General features: G+C 46.7%; 1 protein-coding gene across 1 annotated transcript in view; it reads right to left on the minus strand.

Moving 5' to 3' along the window:
• The window catches only part of LOC119373375 (lactosylceramide 4-alpha-galactosyltransferase-like), a 62,218-nt gene that overhangs the window by 36,287 nt on the left and 7,097 nt on the right, over window positions 1-18,834 (minus strand). Inside the window, exons 2-3 of the mRNA XM_049410909.1 lie at window positions 12,255-12,463; window positions 6,800-7,068 (exon numbers count right to left, since the gene is read on the minus strand). Coding sequence (XP_049266866.1) covers window positions 6,800-6,841 — 42 coding nt within the window. The 5' untranslated portion in view covers window positions 6,842-7,068; window positions 12,255-12,463. The remainder of the gene's footprint in view (window positions 1-6,799; window positions 7,069-12,254; window positions 12,464-18,834) is intronic.

Below are 18,834 nucleotides of genomic sequence, written 5' to 3' on the forward strand. Positions count from 1 at the left end.
AAGTCGAAAGGCCAGTGTACGGCGGCTAACAAAGCACCGCGCGGAGGCGAACACAAAGGGAGAAGGGACAGGGTTTCCCCCCCGTTTCTGGCATTCCATTCGCCTTCCTGAAGGGAGCCGGCCGAAGTGCCGAATGAAGCGTGACTGTGGAATGCCGCTGTTGGCTCGTGCATGTTGTAGCCTCTGGCGAGCTAGAAAGTCGGCTGGACCGCGGCCCCATCGGGTACGATTCAAGCGAATCTAATTGAGAAAAGGGGGAACGGTCAGTTCGAGTAATTTTGCACGTGCGGGCAAACTAGGATTACTGATTTTTTTGTTGGGAATGTAGAATTCAGCCAGTTTAATTTTGTGTATTACGAGACGTGGTGCAAAGTTTTAAGAAGAAAAACCGCGCAGTAGTAAAGGCTGAAAAGAGTATCGAAGTTCTTTTTCTTTAATCATTAAGATGAACTTCTGATGAAGGTGTTTTTAGCGCGAAACTTGTCATTTTTGCAGTTTTGAAAGGTTATGTGCGATATCGTATGCGTTCACTCACATGTCGATTTGGGGTGAATAAGCATTTGAGGAGAGATATCTGCATCAGTTTCCGAAATGAGTTTGGCACTGAGCGGTGCAGTTTTCGTTACGCGCTATTGGAATTGACAGGCATTTGGTGCAAGGTTTTAGCATAAAACCAATGCAAATGTTTGAGGTACTTTTGAAGTGTATTGCACCTGGGGTTATTTTTTTTTGTGGTTGTTGTACAATGTGCGTTGTAACGTAACGTAAGGTTAAGCTTTTAGAAGAACTAAGAGGGAAAGGGTGAGTGGTTAGTTGTACTTTGTCCTTTGCAACGCTATAGGAATGAGGTATTGAGGCGCTCAGGAGAGCACAGTGGTTTTGTTTTTATCAGAGGCGTTGGCATGGGCAAGTAGCTTTAACAGAATGAACCTGTTAGAAGACAGTGTTTATCCCGTTATGTTTTGTTCTTTTTCTTGTGAAGGAATAAGTTATCAGGTGATCACTGGAGCGGATCATTAAGCTTTTCCTGACGTTGAGATGTTAGCGATCGTTCAGGGGAATGAGACGCGGTCGAACCTTTCGTTGGGGTTCTGACTGTAAAGGATGAGAAGGTCGGTTTTAAAGAGCAATCGTAGACTATTTAGGTCACGGCGTAGGCCTAGGTTTTAGGAAACCTAATGAGCTTAAGAGCTCAGGAGTAGCAGACTATCCACGGCCCAAAACAAAGAAGGACGAAGGGGCGTTTTGGGGCTCGCTGGAATGCAGTCTTTGCATCGGGAGTTTATTCATCGTTGGCCACCCCTTGACCGATGTTGTTCGCGGAGAACAGGCGAAAGTAGTCTAAGATGAAAAGAAGGAGGCTGCCTTCTTAAGCGTGAAGGCGGTAGTGATTAACCGTCCGGTTTTGCGAGCTCAGGATTTCGACCGAGAATTCACGGTCCAGAGTTATGTGAGCGATAGAGGCCTAGGTGCCATTCAGTCTTAGAGAGATGACGAAGGTAATGAACATTCCGTGCTCTACTAGAGCCGAAAATTGAGTTCTCGAGAGATGGCGTACTGCGCTTCAGAAAGGGAGTGCACTTGCATTGTGTGGGCCATTCATTAGATGCAGTGTTATCTCAGAGGCGTCAAATTCAGCGTAGATACGGATCGTTATCCCCTTGCCGGGCTGCAAACTGCGACATCAAAGAACAGTCGCCTTCTGAGGTGGAGCTTGATTTTTAGGTAATATCTTTTCGACATTAAGGATAAGAAGGGCAAAATTTGAGTGGAAACGCTGACGCGCTTAGCCGCTCTTTCTAAGCGAGTCTGGGGTGCTCTTCCCAATGTCTTGAAATTGATATATGAGTTTTTTTTTTTTCGTGCAACTATTTGATTGTTTGAGTAATGTAGCACGTTTGGCTTCTCAGCATAAGTGAGTCCTGAGAGTTTTGAGTGTCAACTTTTCGTATAAAGCTAATAATGAAAATTTGTTTACCAACCCTCTTTTGGCCTGGTTTGCTCGGAGGCGGCCGAGTGCTTGCTCTGCATGTGGTTGAGTTTCAGAGAGGCCGCAGAAGTTGGGTTGCAACTGACCAGACAATGCTTCAAGCGAAGTCGAGCTTTGGGCTTTCAACGGTGGCGAATTTCGTCGACCCTTCGAGCAGCAGCGTTGGCTGCTGCCCTCCGTTTCTCCACTGGCGAGGGAGGAGGCTGTTATGACCGGCTGTCGGTGGCGAAGCACTGACCAAGAGAATCGGCGGACGAGGTGTTCTCCCGCTGCTAGAACACCTGTATCCTTCCTGGAAACGAAATTCCTGGGACGGTGAGTGACCAACAATGGGCAGAATCTCGGCCTCAAAGTCTGGGACGGCGATGCCGGAGACAATGGACCACCTGGGCTTGGCTTGGTACGCTGCCGAAGCCACCTGACGGGCATGTTTGGACGGGAGTCTCCGCAACCCTTTCGCTGCGTCGGGAAAAGATCTGCATGGGCAAGCACGAGGAACCTGTTCTGCTTCTCCCCCACCTGCGTGTCGACAACCGCAGGACTCTTGCCGCTTCAAGTGTGCCATGACCCCTCCGCGACAGTGAAATGGACTGTGCCATGGTGGGAGGTGTCATGTGTGTGATTGGTGGTCATCACGAGGGAGGAGCCAAACTGAGGGGTTAAAACGACGGTGCTGAGTGAGAAATGGGGCTCTGAGCCCTCGGTAACAGGCTCATCCAATGCGCTCGTCGCTGAACTCTTACCTTGTCACTATGTAATTGAGTGTTCATAAGTGCCAGTAAACTTGTTATTGTTTTCCCAACTTGCTAGTATCAGTTCCTCAACCCGGAGACTCGACTACGCTACCAAACGGAGTCCGGGTACGACGCTGCCCTCTCGTAGCAACAGCATGGTTGTCGAGAAGGGACGGATCCAAACACACCGGCATGACAACTGGAGTCAGCGGTGAGGTTGATCCAAATACCCGGTCGCAACACGACGTACTGAAGCTCTTCAACTATGTCCCACTGATTTTTGACATGATGATGCGTTGAATCAGTCTTTATCGAACAACACAGGAACCGTCGTTCGTGTTTTTTTTCCGCTTTCAGAAGCAGTCGATCAGTACCAACTAGCCCGATATCAGTGCTTGCTAAGGCTAGCAGCTAACTCTTTTGGATCTGATGTCGCGTAACCACAAAAATGCCGATTTAAGCGAATTCTGGTTTGAGCTAGTTGGTACTGGTTCATAACTGAAGATACTTTTGGCGCGAATCGAACGAGGACATAACACATAAGAAAAGGACGGGCGCCGAACTTCCAACTAATTTTATTCCACAGCGGAAAGATGATTTTATAGTCCGTTTCCAGAACTCCTGTGGCACGAACACGAGTAAGTTTCTTGAGCTGCTGCACTTTTATTTGTGTTCCTCCCTCATAGCCTACGACGGCACCCACTATGTGCAAAAGGCAGGAATGTGTATCGGCTCCTGCCTGGCACCGGTTCTCAGTTGGCCCGGTATGACCGTGAATTGTCTGAACGCATGGATGGTTCGGAGGTGGTTCATGTGTTCCGGTATGTGGATGATTTTCTTATTCTTTTTACGTCCACACCGGGGGCATATGGTGAAAAAGCCCAAAACATCATTGGGACCTTCGAGCGCACACTGGGGTCTTTCAAGCTCACCAGCGAATTGTGCTCCGACAACAGTATTAGGTTTCTGGACTTGGTCCTGCACTTTCAACACGACCATGTCTGCTGGGAATATTCGCCCCGATCAAAGAAGGGTTTTCTGCCGTTCAGCTCCGCACACTCGATGTCTGTGAAGAGAGGCATTGCACTGTCCGCCATGAGGAATGCCTTATTCCGCTCCTGCGCACATTTGGTGCACCCTAGTTTCTCAAACCAAATTGAGAGGCTGCTGGCCGCGGGATTTCCACGACAGTTGCTTGTGTCGTTGGCTGAGGTGCTACTGACGGAGGTACAGGGGCGTCGTACTCGGGAGGAACGAGAGCCGAACCGCAATGTGGCAGTGATCCCCTACGTGCACGGTGTTTCACATCGGGTCAAGAAGGCGGCTGGACGTGCCGGTGCCCGTGTGGTGTTTTCAGCACCTTTCAAACTGGGCGGCATGTGTCGCCGTGTGAACGAACGGGAAGGAAGCAGAGCGAACTGTTCGAAGAGGCACGCCAAGCCATTCACTGAGTGTGCGAATGCGTCGTGTATGAGATTCCGTGCTCGTGCGGCAGCGTGTACGTGGGACAGACTGGGCGGTGCATCACTGATAGGCTTCGCGAACATGCCAATTCATTAAGGACTGGTATCGGTAGTAGTTTAGCCACTCATTGTGCCAGGCATGGGTGCACCCCCAGTCTGTCTGACGTCGCCATCCTAAAACGCTATCGTCAAAGGCGCGCGCGGGAGATATTTGAGGCCTTTGTCATCCACCAAAGGGGTGATCGATGTATAAGCGTTCCGTCACTCGAACTGTTAGAAAAACAAATCAGCTATTTGACGTCACGCACGTGACAAAAATCTTGTAACTTTATCGTTTTTTCCACTCTTTCGTCTATCTACTTATTCTTGGTTTCGTCAATAAAAAATTTCAGTTGGCAGTGAGCGCCTGTCCTTGTGTCACTTCCAGGGAGGTTAACCTGGTGCGAGTGACCGGTTTGCTACCCTGCACAGGGGTGGGGAAATAGGGGTCGGAATGATGACAGAGAGAGAGTGAGATAAAATAAAAACAAAGCAAAAAATGCACACATGCACACACATGCAAGACGTCCTATCAGAGCCGTTCTGATAGACCAGTTGAATGCAAAAAGCGCATTAGCGCCTGCACAGCCTTCTTCAGTGACGTTAAGTCCTGTCAGTGGCACGGATTCTTTCTTCTGAAAGAGTTCGGTTCGTCAAGCGCGTTGCAAAGCGACTGTCTCTGCGAACAGTGCTGTGGACAGTCGCACAGAATATGCTTAATTGTTTCATCACTTCCGCAGTGGTCACAAGCTGCGGTGTCGGCCATTCCTATGCGGAACGCGTACGCATAGGTAAATGCGACACCCAACCATAACCTGCACAGAAGGGTAGCGTCACCTCAGCGAAGTCCTGGGGGAATTCGAAGGCTGAGAGTTGGGCGAGAAAGCGGTATTAATAGCTCCAAGGCGGCACTGCAGTCTCTTCTGTCACCTTTACGACGCGGCCCGCACGAACAACTTGTATTTGAGATTGCAGAGGAGACGCACCATTTAACTGAGGAAGGGCATGAAATAACTATTCAGTGGCTTCCAGGTCACTGTGGGATAATCGGCAATGGACGGGCCGATCAAGCTGCCCGTTCCCCCCATACTGAGTTGCGGGAAAGAATATGTAGGCCAAACCAGGCAGTGTTTCAACGACAGGGCCAGACAACACCGTCTCAACGTAAAAAATTGTTTGGGCAGCCTGATGGCAGCACATTGCAAGGTGTGTGGATGCTATACCCCAAGTTCACGGAAGCGAAGTTCATAGGCAGAGCAAGGGAAAAAAACGGAGAGAGAAGTAATAGAGGCGTATTTCATCAGGCAAAGGGGCGACGCCTGCGTCAGCACGGCTTCACTGTCCCTTCAAGATAAAGAGATTAGTTCTCTCAGCAGCACGTTGCAGTTCCCTGGTTGTTAAGAAAAATGTGATGCGCGCGCACTCATCATGTGGTTTGGCTTGTGCTATAATATCTTTCCGCTGTGGAATAAAATTAGTTGGAAGTTCGGCGCCCGTCCTGTTCTTATGTGTTATATGTCCTTGTTCGATTTGCGCCAAAAGTATCTTCAGTTATGATTTAAAGGGGTCATGAAGCACCCCTTGGGCTGATTGAAAAAACACATCCTTCGGAAAGCTGACACGGCTATGAACTGCTCTGCCAAATAATGCAGTCGTGCGCGCCGCGTAATGGCCACAAGCGGAGCGCGAAGTTGCCGTTTCCCCAGGCACCCTCTTTTCAAACAGAGGCCGGTTCTCACTCTCGTCAGTGGGCGGGGCGTCTGTCCGCTGTACGTCGCAAGAGACATAGCATGCTTATTGGCCGATAGCCGACGTAAATCGAGAGCGGCGTTCGGATCAGATGCGCTTCTTGCCGCGGGGTGCCGCCACTTGCCGGCGCCGCACTCCTCAGTACACGGTAGCCGCACTCGCGCAAGCGAATCACAGCGGGAGAGCGATCGCGTTTCATGACGCGCGCTGGCGTAACTTCTTTCCCCCATGCCATCCCTCCCTGTATAACTTCCAGTGCGCTCGCCGGCACGAGAAAAGAGAGAAAGCGCTGGGAGCGTGCGCCAAACCCCCGTAACTCCGCTGATTCTTGACGGATTCGAGAAATTTTTGCGGCAATCGATTCGGGAGGCAGTACACTCCGATAATGAGGCCATTAGATCATTACTTGGAAAAGTGGTTCATGACCCCTTTAAGCGAATGTGCCCGTACCAGAAAGCGAAGCGAACTCCCCCTCCCACCCACGCCCACTGGCGCCCCCTCATGCTCTTTCTCCCGGACGAAAGACGGGCGGGGCGTTTCCTCTCTGCTTGAGGAGCCATCGATGGCAGGCCTCGCACGCGAGGCGATGTTATCGCATGCGCCCTCAGTGCGACGGGGATGGCCGGCTCGTTTCATGTCTGCTTCAGCCGCGTTCGTCCCTAGCGCTCGTGCGCTTTTACTAGCGCGAAGAATATACCACGCACGGGGCGATGTTATCAATTTGTACTTTATACGTAACATGACGGCGACGGCAAAAACACGCCGAGATTGTCCATATAATTGCTAGAGCAATAAAATAACACGCGGAGGACAGCAACACTCACCCTAATGACGCTCGCCACGACGTTAGGAATGGACCTGATCATGCGAGCGAAAGGTCCCGACAAGGTGACGTTTGCGTGCGACACGTCGCCGCCGGCCGCGGATAGGAGGTGGACTGTCCAGTGAGGGTGCAGCTTGGCTGCCGACTCAACTGCGCAGGCGACGCGCGCGTTGAGTGCACCGTGGCCTCCGGTTTCCAGGAAGAAGATTCGAGAAAACCCTTCGGGGGCGTGGCTGCCTGTCCAGACTTCTAAAGCACCGAGAGGGCGACCTTGAATGAGACGTACACAATGGCAGAGTCTTACAGGATTATCAACGAAAAATATCGAGTCATGTCATAGTAAATCACCCTTGGATATCACTAAACACCTTGGTATAGAACAGATCATTTGACTATCGCACCCGCGTTCAGGACAAGCATAGTTACCCTCGACCCGGATTATCACCTGTCGACGCAGCAGTAGCACGAGGACTGCGGGTTTGATGACGTCACTTATTATGGCGAGCGCACACTGGCGGCATGCATGCGATAAGTACAAGCCGGGCGATATCGTGGTCATTCGTTATACTTGACCCGCAGCCCTGGGCCAAAGATGGCTGCCTGCTTACAAGCGATGAAAATCTGAGTCAGAAGGGAGTAGTGCTATGGTCCCTTGAATACTGGCTAGTCTACCGTCCGCATGGCGCACCGTATGGGGAGGGGTTGACGCTTTCTAAATGACCCCGCAGGGGGCGCTGCGCGCTTTCGGAATGTCACCCGCTCATTGCTCTCGCCTGCTTGTTCGTTGTGTTGTGTTGTAGTGCTGCGGATTGTCCGTTGTGTCACTACGACCACAACTGCAACGGCGTGTTTGCTGGACTACGTGGACCTCACCTGATCTGCGGATTGTCCGTTGTGTCACTACGACCACAACTGCAACGGCGTGTTTGCTGGACTACGTGGACCTCACCTGATCAATCTGGGGCCGGGAACGAATGACAATCCGACTGCAGCAGCATTTTTAGTGATAGTTCGCTAGCATTTTATAACATTGCAAAACCACATAAATCAGGAAATTGTGCCCCAGAAGTTATCACTGCTCCGGCTTCTCTTCCTGAGGTACAAACGGAAAGCAAGATTGCTGTACTGGATTGATGGAGGAATGTTTGGTGATGCTCAACATGCACTGCAAGCGCTTTGCGCAATATCAGTTCGTCGGACCACGCGTCTTCTGTGACGGCAAAAAGCCATGAAATGCTTATTTATGGTGTGGCAGGGTACACATAAGAAAGATCCTGAGGAAGACTTCCTGTAATGAGTGTACATTGCTGCACTCTGTGGAAAAGCGCGGTGCTGTGGATCATTCTTCTGAATCCACACCAAATTTCCACAATTGAGGTTTGATGTACCCTTCGGGCTCTCTTAAGGATATTATAACCGCCCTTGAGAACAGCTTCACCACATTTTTCAGCGTAAATAAGCTACACGAGCAAAGAAGATGACTCGATCTTAGGGGCTCGTTTTTTTTTTGTGTGTGTGAAACACACTATTTAATGAGAATTCTAACAGACAATAATGCCATGGAAAGTGTACGGGATGTTATTTGTAGTAATTAGGATATAAATGTGAAGAAAGTAAAGTGGACGAAAAGATAACTTGCCGCCGGCAGGGACTTTTCTTCACATTTGTATCCTAATTACTGCAAATAACATCCCGTATAGTTTCCCCGGCATTATTGTCTGTTAGTTCTCATTAAATAGTGTGCTAGACGAGCAAAGCATTCTCGACTTTGCCGATTTCATTACGTGGGTACAACTGCCTGCACTAACATGCACAGAGCATGCACAGCAAATTACTTGCCAAATAGTGAAGTTTTACATTCTTCTACGGCTGCGGTTTTTTGTGAAGGCCCACTAACAATGAGAGAACAACAAAAAAAGAGCAGCTGAATCATTTGAAAATAGAAGATGTAAATAATTTCCCTACCTGTGCAACTCTTCATATTTATTTGCTTTCATTACCACTTTCGTTTCCCTGTTTTAGTTTTTTTTTTTTGATGCTCATGCCAATAAAATATTTGAAAAAAAAAGTAAACAGGTTCTTTCAATGTCAGTTGGTGCCGTTCCACCTGAGAAACAACCTACACACGTACTACCATGCATTCCATTGATACATGTGCCTCGGCAAAGCAAGCCTTTGCGCACGAAAGCACGTGAGAACTTGTTAATCGAACCGGTTAGTATTTGCCATGGGCACAATTACGCTGCAGCAAAAAAAAAATATTGCAAGAAATGGTCTAGCTGAACTATGCTGAACGTGCGCCCGCGCTTCGGCGACACGCAGCTGGTCGGCGGAGCGCCGCTCCCCAGCATGAGGATAGGGTGCCTTGATGCCCGCGCGCGCGCATCGAGGCACTCTAGCATGAGGACTGCTCGAAGCGCCACCACCCGCATCATTCGGTAAGCGTGCTCGCTCTCCTCCGCGGACGGCAGACTAGCCAATATTCTAGGGACCCTAGTAGTGCTTTTACTGCGCATGCGCGTGGTTGAGGCGGGCTATTTGAAACGACAGCGGCGTGGGGGACTCGGGGTGCGGAGCAAAAGGATAAAACATTTATTATTGCACCAGTGAACCTTCGATAGCGATCAAGTCCGGTGTGGTTTGATCGCGATGTAAGTGTTCCGTGCTACTGCGATAATACACAACGTGTTGATTGCGTGAAGTTGTCAGGCCACCTAAGTTGGATCACGAGAGCGTCGATTTTTGTCTGTCAATTTTTCTGGTTTCACCTTCTTTAATGGCAAGAGTGGCCGTTTCGCTATTGGGGAAATAGGATAGTTTACAACGACCAATGTCGCGCTCAAACGTTCTTTCTCTCACAGCAAGGCTGAGGTGTGTCCGCCGAGAAACGAAGCATGGCAAGCGAATGGGGTCTGATCTAATAATAATAATAATAATAATAATAATAATAATAATAATAATAATAATAATAATAATAATAATAATAACAATAATATCTGGGGTTTAACGTCCCAAAACCACGGTATAATTATGAGAGACGCCGTAGTGGAGGGCTGCGGAAATTTTCGACCACCTGGGGTTCTTTAACGTCCACCTACATCTAAGTAGGTGCACGATTGTGACACTCCTGTGTGTGTGTGCGTGTGTGTGTGTTGTGTGTGTGTGTGTTTGTGCTTCCCTCCCTCCCTCCCTATCCCATTCCTCTCTTTCTTACTTTTCTGTCTCCCCTTACCCCTTCCCCAGTGCAGGGTAGCAAACCAGATCTGGTTAACCTCCCTGCCTTTCCGCATTACATTTCTCTCTCTCTCTCTCTCTCTCTCTCTACATCTACGTACACGGGGGTCTGATGCGACTAACTCGTTGCACTCTTAAATGGACCCAAGTTTTATTACAGCAGAGCTATTATAGCCTAGCTAACTCCGGAAGCACGCGTAGGTCACGCCGAGCGCATGTCAGCAATGACGTCAGCGCTCACTAGTAGGCGCTCTCTCGCATCGGCGGGCCTCCTTCTCGCCCTGGACTTTCTCCGCGTAGCGCTTACGGCGTAAAAGACTTTTCGCCGCTGAGGCTTTGGCTCAGCTTCGCTGTCCATTGGTGTTTGCGATAGTAAAGCCACGCTTAGAGTTTTTCGTCTTCGAACCTAATTACAAAAAAAAGAGAAAAACACGTAGACGGGGAACTAACCTGTGGTTTGTACCGAGTACGACGTGCCCGGTATCCGAACCTTTTCGCTCAGGATGAGGTAGCACACGAACAGGCTCAGTGACAGCCCTAGCACTAGGAATGGCCTCGACAGTCTAAAAAGAATAAAAGGAAACGAACTGATGAAGCGTCCTGAAGGCAATTATGAGCGGTCAGGCACGGGATCTGAACTTCTCGCGTTCAAGTGAATAACCGAGAATTAAAACCAGTAAATATTTAGTTATATATTCTTATTCGACGTACTTGTGCCCTCAGAAGCAACACTCGCAGTACAATGGGGAGCATGGTCTTCGGTCGTCGTCCGCCGGGGTGGTGTAGCGGTTACGGCGCTCGGCTGCTGACCCGAAGGTCGCGGGTTCGATCCAAGCCGCCGCGGTCGCATTTCGATGGAGGCGAAATGCTAGAGGCCCGTGCTCTGTGCGATGCCAGTGCACGTCAAAGAACACAACATGATCAAAATTTCCGGAGCCCTCCACTACAGCGCGCCTCATAATCATATCGTGCTTTTGAGATGTGAAACCCCAGATGTTATTAGTTCTTCGGTCATCGATAAACTGATCCGCTGGTGATGCGTGTCCGCATTTATATATGTGGCAACATAGGCGTTGCCGCTGGTGCCCGCGTATGTTGCAGAATAAACTCAGCTGCTCGCGTCGTGCGCGCAATCTCATCAGAAGATTAATAATTGTTCGGGTTTGACGTCCCCAAACCACGATACGATTATGAGGGACGCCGTAGTGGAGGGCTCAGGAAATTTTGACCACCTTGGGTTCTTTAACGCGCACCCAAATCTAAATACACGGGCCTCTATAGCATTTCGACTCTATCGGAATGCGGCTGGGATTCGATCCCGCGACCTACGGGTCAGCAGTCGAGCGCCATAACCACTACACCCCGGCCATTACGGGTCTCATCAGAAGATTCTAAAACAGTCGTGAAGGTTCCCATACGTACTAGCGTGGCCTGTGCCGAGCGACCGCACTCTTAGTTCTATAGTCAGTGACGGGCAGCCACAATGAACAGGATTGATTGATTGATTGAAAACTTTATTGAAATATATACAAAGTGCTCTCGCTTGTTGGAACAGGAAAGTAAGTACGCGTGTATCTTCAATTTCGAACACCAGTCGTTCACATGGGCGTCTGGAGAAAAGGGGGGGGGGGAAGCAAGAATACGTCTCCCCCCCTCCCTTGGAATTTTGGATATTTTTTATGCACTAGCAATAAGCTACACAACTTGATTAGCACACGCAGGTCCAACATATCCGCGTGAAACGGCCTTCTGGATTACCAGCCATCTTTGCACGTGTAATGACTAATCTTGCCGGTCATGTCACGGCAGTGAAAAAAAGGTTGCCTCTGCTGGATGCCCCCCCCCCCCCAACTCCCCTGTGTATGCATCCCCCCCGCCCCAACCCTCTGCAAAATGTTTTGCGGACGCCCTTGGTCGTTCATGACAACATAAGTTCGAATGGCACCAATTCGGGCCTCAGGACATATTGTCAAGTCCTGCGACAAGTGTACGCCAACCTTGCCACCCATATCACGTTACAGCGCCAGAAGCGTATATAAGCGCTGTTGACTTCAAACCTTCTCACCCCTGAAGAAGAAAGCCGGCCAGGCTTCGAAACGTCGCGAACGGAAAATAAATTTGGTTGAGCGTTTTCGCCTATTTGCCTTTAAACTTAGTTGTCCTCAGGTAGGCACATATCGGCCGAATGTTTACCTCTGATTCAATGCGGAAAAGCCTCTCACCTTCGGCAGAAGTCCTGCATCTTCACAATGTCGGCCAAGCCGTGTATGACAGCTTCGCCGCTCGCACTCGTCGTCGCTGTGTCGATGCTTATTGTCGGGGTTACGCTTCCTGCCGGGTTACACCGGCGCGTCCGAGCGGGCGAATCTGGAGCGCGTGTTCTGCTTGACTAGGCACTCAAAACCTGCGTCGTTAACAAATGCTGCCGAGCCTGCCAAACGTGAAAGACAAGCAAAAAAAAAAAAACATTGTCAAATTTTTTTTTATCTGGTAGAAACATTTCTTAACAGATATGCCCAGGAGATGAGAACTATAGGCAACGCCTACATTTTTTTATGCCTTTCCAATGATACTAGAGAAGCTGTGCGACAACTATGGACAGCTCACATATATATATATATATATATATATATATATATATATATATATATATATATATATATATATATATATATATATATATATATATATATATATATATATATTTGTCGACGTTTCGATAGGAGACCGATCTTCATCAAGACGGTCTCCGTCTTGATGAAGATCGGTCTCGCGACGAAACTTTCAGGTTGGCTCCAAGGCTACTTCCTGGATACTCTTGAACTTCTGTTTTGGCGCATTGAGCAGCCATTTTTCTTATTATTTGCCGATAATGTACCTTGTTTCGAAGCTTTTCTGTCGTGTCTTCCCCCACCAGCAGATTGGTGCGCATCCAGGCACGGCGCTCGCCATCTATATATATATATATGCTGATGCCACATGCCAGTTTCTAATTCTGATGCGCAGTGCGTGTATTCGTGTGAACTTGACAGAAACAGAGATCTGCAACAAAATGACTGGGCTGTTCATCTTCAACCAGATTTCACTGTCTGAAGCGGGACTGGTATTATGTAAACTCGCTAATCAAGTACTAGTAATGTGCTATTATTTATTTATTTGCAACTTATCTTCGACTTGACCAAGCAAGAGGGAAGAAGTTGTGCTCTTATTTATATGGTATTACTTGTATAAAAAGGTATCATTTATCGTTCAATATAGAAAAAAGTGTACTTATAATACAGCTTCTGTTCCACTTGGCTACAACTTTGGCGGCAAAATTTATTGGAATGGCTACTTTGGCTACATTGAGCTTGACTTCTGGCTCCTTTTCAAATCGGCCCAACGGCAACACTGGTCCGTCGAGCTCTTTTTCGCCAGGCATGTGCCACGCCATCTTACGCTGATGCCGTCCGACGCACAGTCATCGCACCTTGGACGCCGCTGTTCTAGACCACCGCCTACCTTGCCAAACCCAGCCGATCTCATCGCCGCCGACTATCCCGATCTCGCCGACACGAAGAATGTCGTATATGGTCGACATCCGAACGCCGCAACGTGGTTCAGTGGAGAATCACCGCTGAACTACCAGCGTCGAAAAACCCATTTGTGGCGTACCGCTAACGGCCTACCGGTGTGCTTTCGCTGTGGCGAATTTATCGCGACGCTCCATACTCGAGATTCCCCCTCAACCCTGATAACGCTTCGCGTGACGGTCGACGCACATACAACGACGCCCGATCACGTTCTCCATCTCCTGCGCGGCAAGCTCACACAGGGCTGGGCAAAGATACTTTGAAATTGTATCGCGATACGATACAAGATACTCGGGCTAGAAATATTTGAGATACAGATGCGAAATACTACAACACTGATTGTATCCGATACGATACATTCGAATTGTATCTTAAGATACTTCGATACATTCGCAAATTTCAGTTTTGATTAAAGACTTCTCTCGGGCTTGTGATGAAAGTATTATGGATTATCTACTTCATAACGTGGACAGTTTTCAAGGACATGATGTTGAGGTACTCTGGAACTCATTTAAGACCTTATGCACGTACTGTCTTGAAAATTTCGTTCCGGACAGAATTAAAACAACGCGGAAAAATAATCCTTGGATGACAAGGGATATATTGCACCTCAAACGAAAATTTAAAAGACTAAAACGGGCTAAATCAAACAACAATACAGTGAAAATGGCACTAGCGAGGTTGAATGAGGCAGTCTATAATGCAAAGCAACATTACTTCAGTTATACATTGCCTAATTTCATCAAAAACTCCCACGAGAAGTTTTGGCGATACCTTTCCACACAGAAAAAGGCAGTTGATCGAATTATGTGCGATGGCGTGACTATCGATCATCAACGCAGTATAGCTGAAATGTTCAATGAATACTTTCACAGTGTTTTTTCTAATCAAACTGAACCGTTACGTCAGAGCCGTAATAGCCTGCATGAAAATTCCACCCTAATTTCAGAAGCTGGTGTTGTTTCTATGTTGCTGAATTTAAAGACAAAATCGTCGCCTGGCCCTGATAATATACCAAACCCCTTTCTTCGTCGTTATGCCGAAGTGCTTTCGAAATATCTTGTTGTTATTTTCCGTGCTTCCTTGTCATCAGCTGGCATTCCTGTTGATTGGAAAACAGCGCGAATCGTTCCCGTCTTAAAGAAAGGAGACAGTATGCTGTTAACAAACTATCGACCGATCTCATTGACGTCATCATGTTGCAAAATGCTGGAGCGCGTCATCGCGAATTACACAAACAAGTTTTTAGCTGACAATAGTAAATTAACTCCGTTTCAGCATGGTTTTAGAAAGGGGCTCTCTACAGTCACTCAGTTGACAACAATCGTACATCGCTTAGCCTCTGTTCTAGACAAATCAGGTCAGGTCGATGTTATTTTCCTGGATTTTAAGAAGGCTTTTGACCTTGTATGTCATTCTAAACTAATCTTAAAGCTTCAGGCACTAGGCTTACCAGGTTTTATTATTTCTTGGGTTGCAGCATACTTAAGCGACAGAGTGCAATTCGTGTGTATTGATGGCCATTGCTCAAGACAGCTACCAGTGACTTCTGGTGTGCCACAAGGAAGTGTCCTTGGGCCATTGTTGTTTTCTATGTACATAAGTGACATCGTTGATGTAATTAGTGAGCCGGTTTGTATCAGACTTTTTGCTGATGATTGCGTGCTGTTTAATGAGGTGAAATGTTCTGAGGATCAAGTACTCCTTAATTATAATTTACAGAAAATTCACAAATGGTGCGAAAAATGGGACATGGTTCTCAATGCCCAGAAAACTGTTTTCATGAAAATAACCAGAAAGAGCCATTGTCTTTCCTTTTCGTACTCGCTTGCATCGATTCCGCTTGTTGAAGTTACAAACTACAAATATCTCGGTGTCACTATAACAAACACGCTAAAATGGAATTCACACATATCAAACATATGTGCGTCCTCCTTCCGAAAACTCTGCTTACTCAGACATAAATTAAAACAAGCACCAGCTGAGGCAAAACAATTAGCATACTTATCACTTATTCGACCGAAGCTTGAATACGCCGCTATTGTTTGGGACCCACATACTAAACAAAACATCGATGCTCTCGAAAGGATTCAACGAAAAGCTATACGGTTTATTGATTCAAAGTATCGGAAAACTGACTCTCCAACACTTTTAATGTGTGAACATGGTATCCCAATATTGCAGCTACGGCGTAAGATACAGAGACTGAAGTTTCTTTTTCAGCTAAAAAACAGAAAAATAGCTTTAAATCCAGATGAATACATATCACCCCTCTTAACCCGAGAAACGAGGCATCATCATGCCGAGTGTCTTATGCCCTACAGCACCAGAACCAATGCGTTTAAATTTTCATTTTTCCCTCGTACGATAAACGAGTGGAATGCCCTTCCATTGACATGGTTACATAGTGCGGAACTAATAGAGCAAATGATTAAATAGACGTATGTCGTTTTGTTTTGATGTAACCATACCTGCTGTATTTACTGTATGTCACCTTACCTACTATGTTTTATGATTACTGTATGTGTGTGTATACATTCTACCTTTGTTGTGTGTATTGCAATGCATGGCGATTTGTTTTGCCTTTTTGTTGTTGTTGCACGGATCTAACTGTGTACAATGTATAATGTTCAGTTGAATGTAATATTGTAACCACTCCTGCTTGGGCCGCTCAATGGGCCTGCAGTATCCTATAAATAAATAAATAAATAAATAAATAAATAAATAAATAAATAAATAAATAAATAAATAAATAAATAAATAAATAAATAAATAAATAAATAAATAAATAAATAAATCTATATAATGTAGCATTAAATGCCTATGAACAAAAATGTTCACTTGAAAATTTATGAACTGCGACCAATTTTGTTTCATATGAATGAATGTGTGTTAGTATCTCAAATGTTTTGCACTTCTTGCTCAAGGTATATTAGTTTGATTCCGAAACAACTTATTGGCGTTGCTTTAGCTTGTTAACATGAAAGCACTTTATACTCTTCGATGATATAGGTTTTTGCTTGTTGCTTTTGTAATTGATGGGAGTCGCTACTCTGCTTGCCGACCAGCTAGCGGGTTGCCATGTATTCATAAGAACTTCAATAAGAATCCTCCGCACGATAGTGCAAATACCACTGTGGAGTTCTACCTTGCCCGTAAACGTATTACGGTTTTCGCAATAACGAATCACCGGACAGGTGTACGTCACCAAGAACATGCGCCACCCAGAAACGATTCAGGCGTATTGTACAGTGGCACAAAGTGCCACAGGACACCGCCGCTATTCAGACTAATGCCGTTTATAGCTTCGGCCACCTGGTGATCAGTTATACCTTGAGCAAGAAGTGCAAAACATTTGAGATACTAACACACATTCATTCAGATGAAACAAAATTAGTCGCAGTTCATAAATTTTCAAGTGAACATTTTTGTTCATAGGCATTTAATGCTACATTATATAGATATATAATAACAAATTTGCGAATGTATCGAGGTATCTTAAGATACAATTAGAATGTATCGTATCGGATACAATCAGTGTTGTAGTATTTCGTATCTGTATCTCAAATATTTCTAGCCCGAGTATCTTGTATCGTATCGCGATACAATTTCAAAGTATCTTTGCCCAGCCCTGTGTGAAAAGTAAAAAAAATTAGGGAAGCCTAAACGAGGAAAATAAATATAAGTAAAATAGAAAAGCGGTTGCGTATCAAGCACAGCGAATAAGCGTAGAAACACGATACAGGCAGCACCCCCAAGAGCTAATCCGTTGCGTTTGACGTCCCGAAACCACGATATGATCATGAGAGACGCTGTAATGGAGGGCTCCGGAAACTTTGACCACCTGGGGTTCTAAAACCTAAATGTAAGCACACGGGCCTCTAGCATTTTCCCTCCATCGTAATGCGGCCGCAGCAATCTTCGGGTCAGCAGTCAAGCACCATGACCACTAGACCACGGCGACGGGTAACCCCTAAGAGCTATGAGAAATAAGTTCAGCGTAAAACGGCTCGTTGGGACGCTCCTGAGAAAAACGGAGAATTTGGTATTACAATGTTTCTCGAACACTTTTGCTAACATATTTAAAGTGGCTCCTAATAATTCGCGATTTTACATAGTAGTGAGCAGAATTTTTGTTACTGTATACGCCAGGCGCGCCCGGATTATTATATATTTGCTCTCAACATCGCCTTTACATAACAGTAAATGCAAGTGGACTATAAGTATGTAAGCTGTAGCAGAAATGACGCAGACAGTTAAAAGCAAGAATAAATCAGAGAGCTTACCTTGGCAGTACGTGAAAGGCATATTGCAGTAAGCAGACCAGAAAAAACTACAGAATCACATCTAATGTATGGGATTGAAAAGGACAGCTAAGAAATAACATCTGCTAATAATCAAATTATGATTTTGAAAACTCTTTGAGTAAAAGAAAAAGAAACGTACGCCAAGATAGCGGTTGGTATGTGAATGTTTGTTCTGTTAGATCCAGCACCGGTACCGGTAGTGCTATATCTGTTGGAGTATTATTTGCATGTAAGTTAATCTTGTGCATGTAAGTCAAACTTACATTCACGAGGTCCTTGAAATCGCCGATGTGTGAAAGCCACTAGACGCAAAGCAATCCTCCATGCTTGCATTCTTCAGACTTAGTAACGAGGCACCACGCAAGAGAAACTTCGATAATGAAACTACAGCGGCATCAGAATGTGTGCGAAAGACGCAGCGCGCACAGGAGTACACGGGACAAGACAGTTGTTAAGTGCCAAGTGTCGCGGCACTGGCACAAAAAAAGCGATAAAACAAAAGATCGACTGGGCATACTTTCGCGCGCTTGTCTATCGAGACGACGCGAGCGCCACCACGTGACTCTGCTCCACCAATAGGGACGCTCACAGCTCTTCGCCTATCCTCGCTGGAAAACTCTGGTGCAAAGGTCAAATAATGTCACGGCCATTAGTTTCATTCTGGCGACTTAGTGGCAGCAGTATCAGCTTGTGAAGCAGCGTTCGGCCAACGTTTATTGTTTCGCACGGTGGTGGTGCGACCACAGTATCTTGTATCTTAAACGATACATTCTTCAATGTATCGGAAACACAGATACTGACGCACGTCTTGCGAGACGTATAGCGATACAGATACAAGATACCCAAAGAGTATCTAAGATAGTATCTAAGATACATGTATCTTCGATACTGCCGAGCACTGAGTTCACAGCTAGCCCGCGACG

Source organism: Rhipicephalus sanguineus, chromosome 11, assembly GCF_013339695.2.
Source record: "Rhipicephalus sanguineus isolate Rsan-2018 chromosome 11, BIME_Rsan_1.4, whole genome shotgun sequence".
NCBI lineage: Eukaryota > Metazoa > Arthropoda > Arachnida > Ixodida > Ixodidae > Rhipicephalus > Rhipicephalus sanguineus.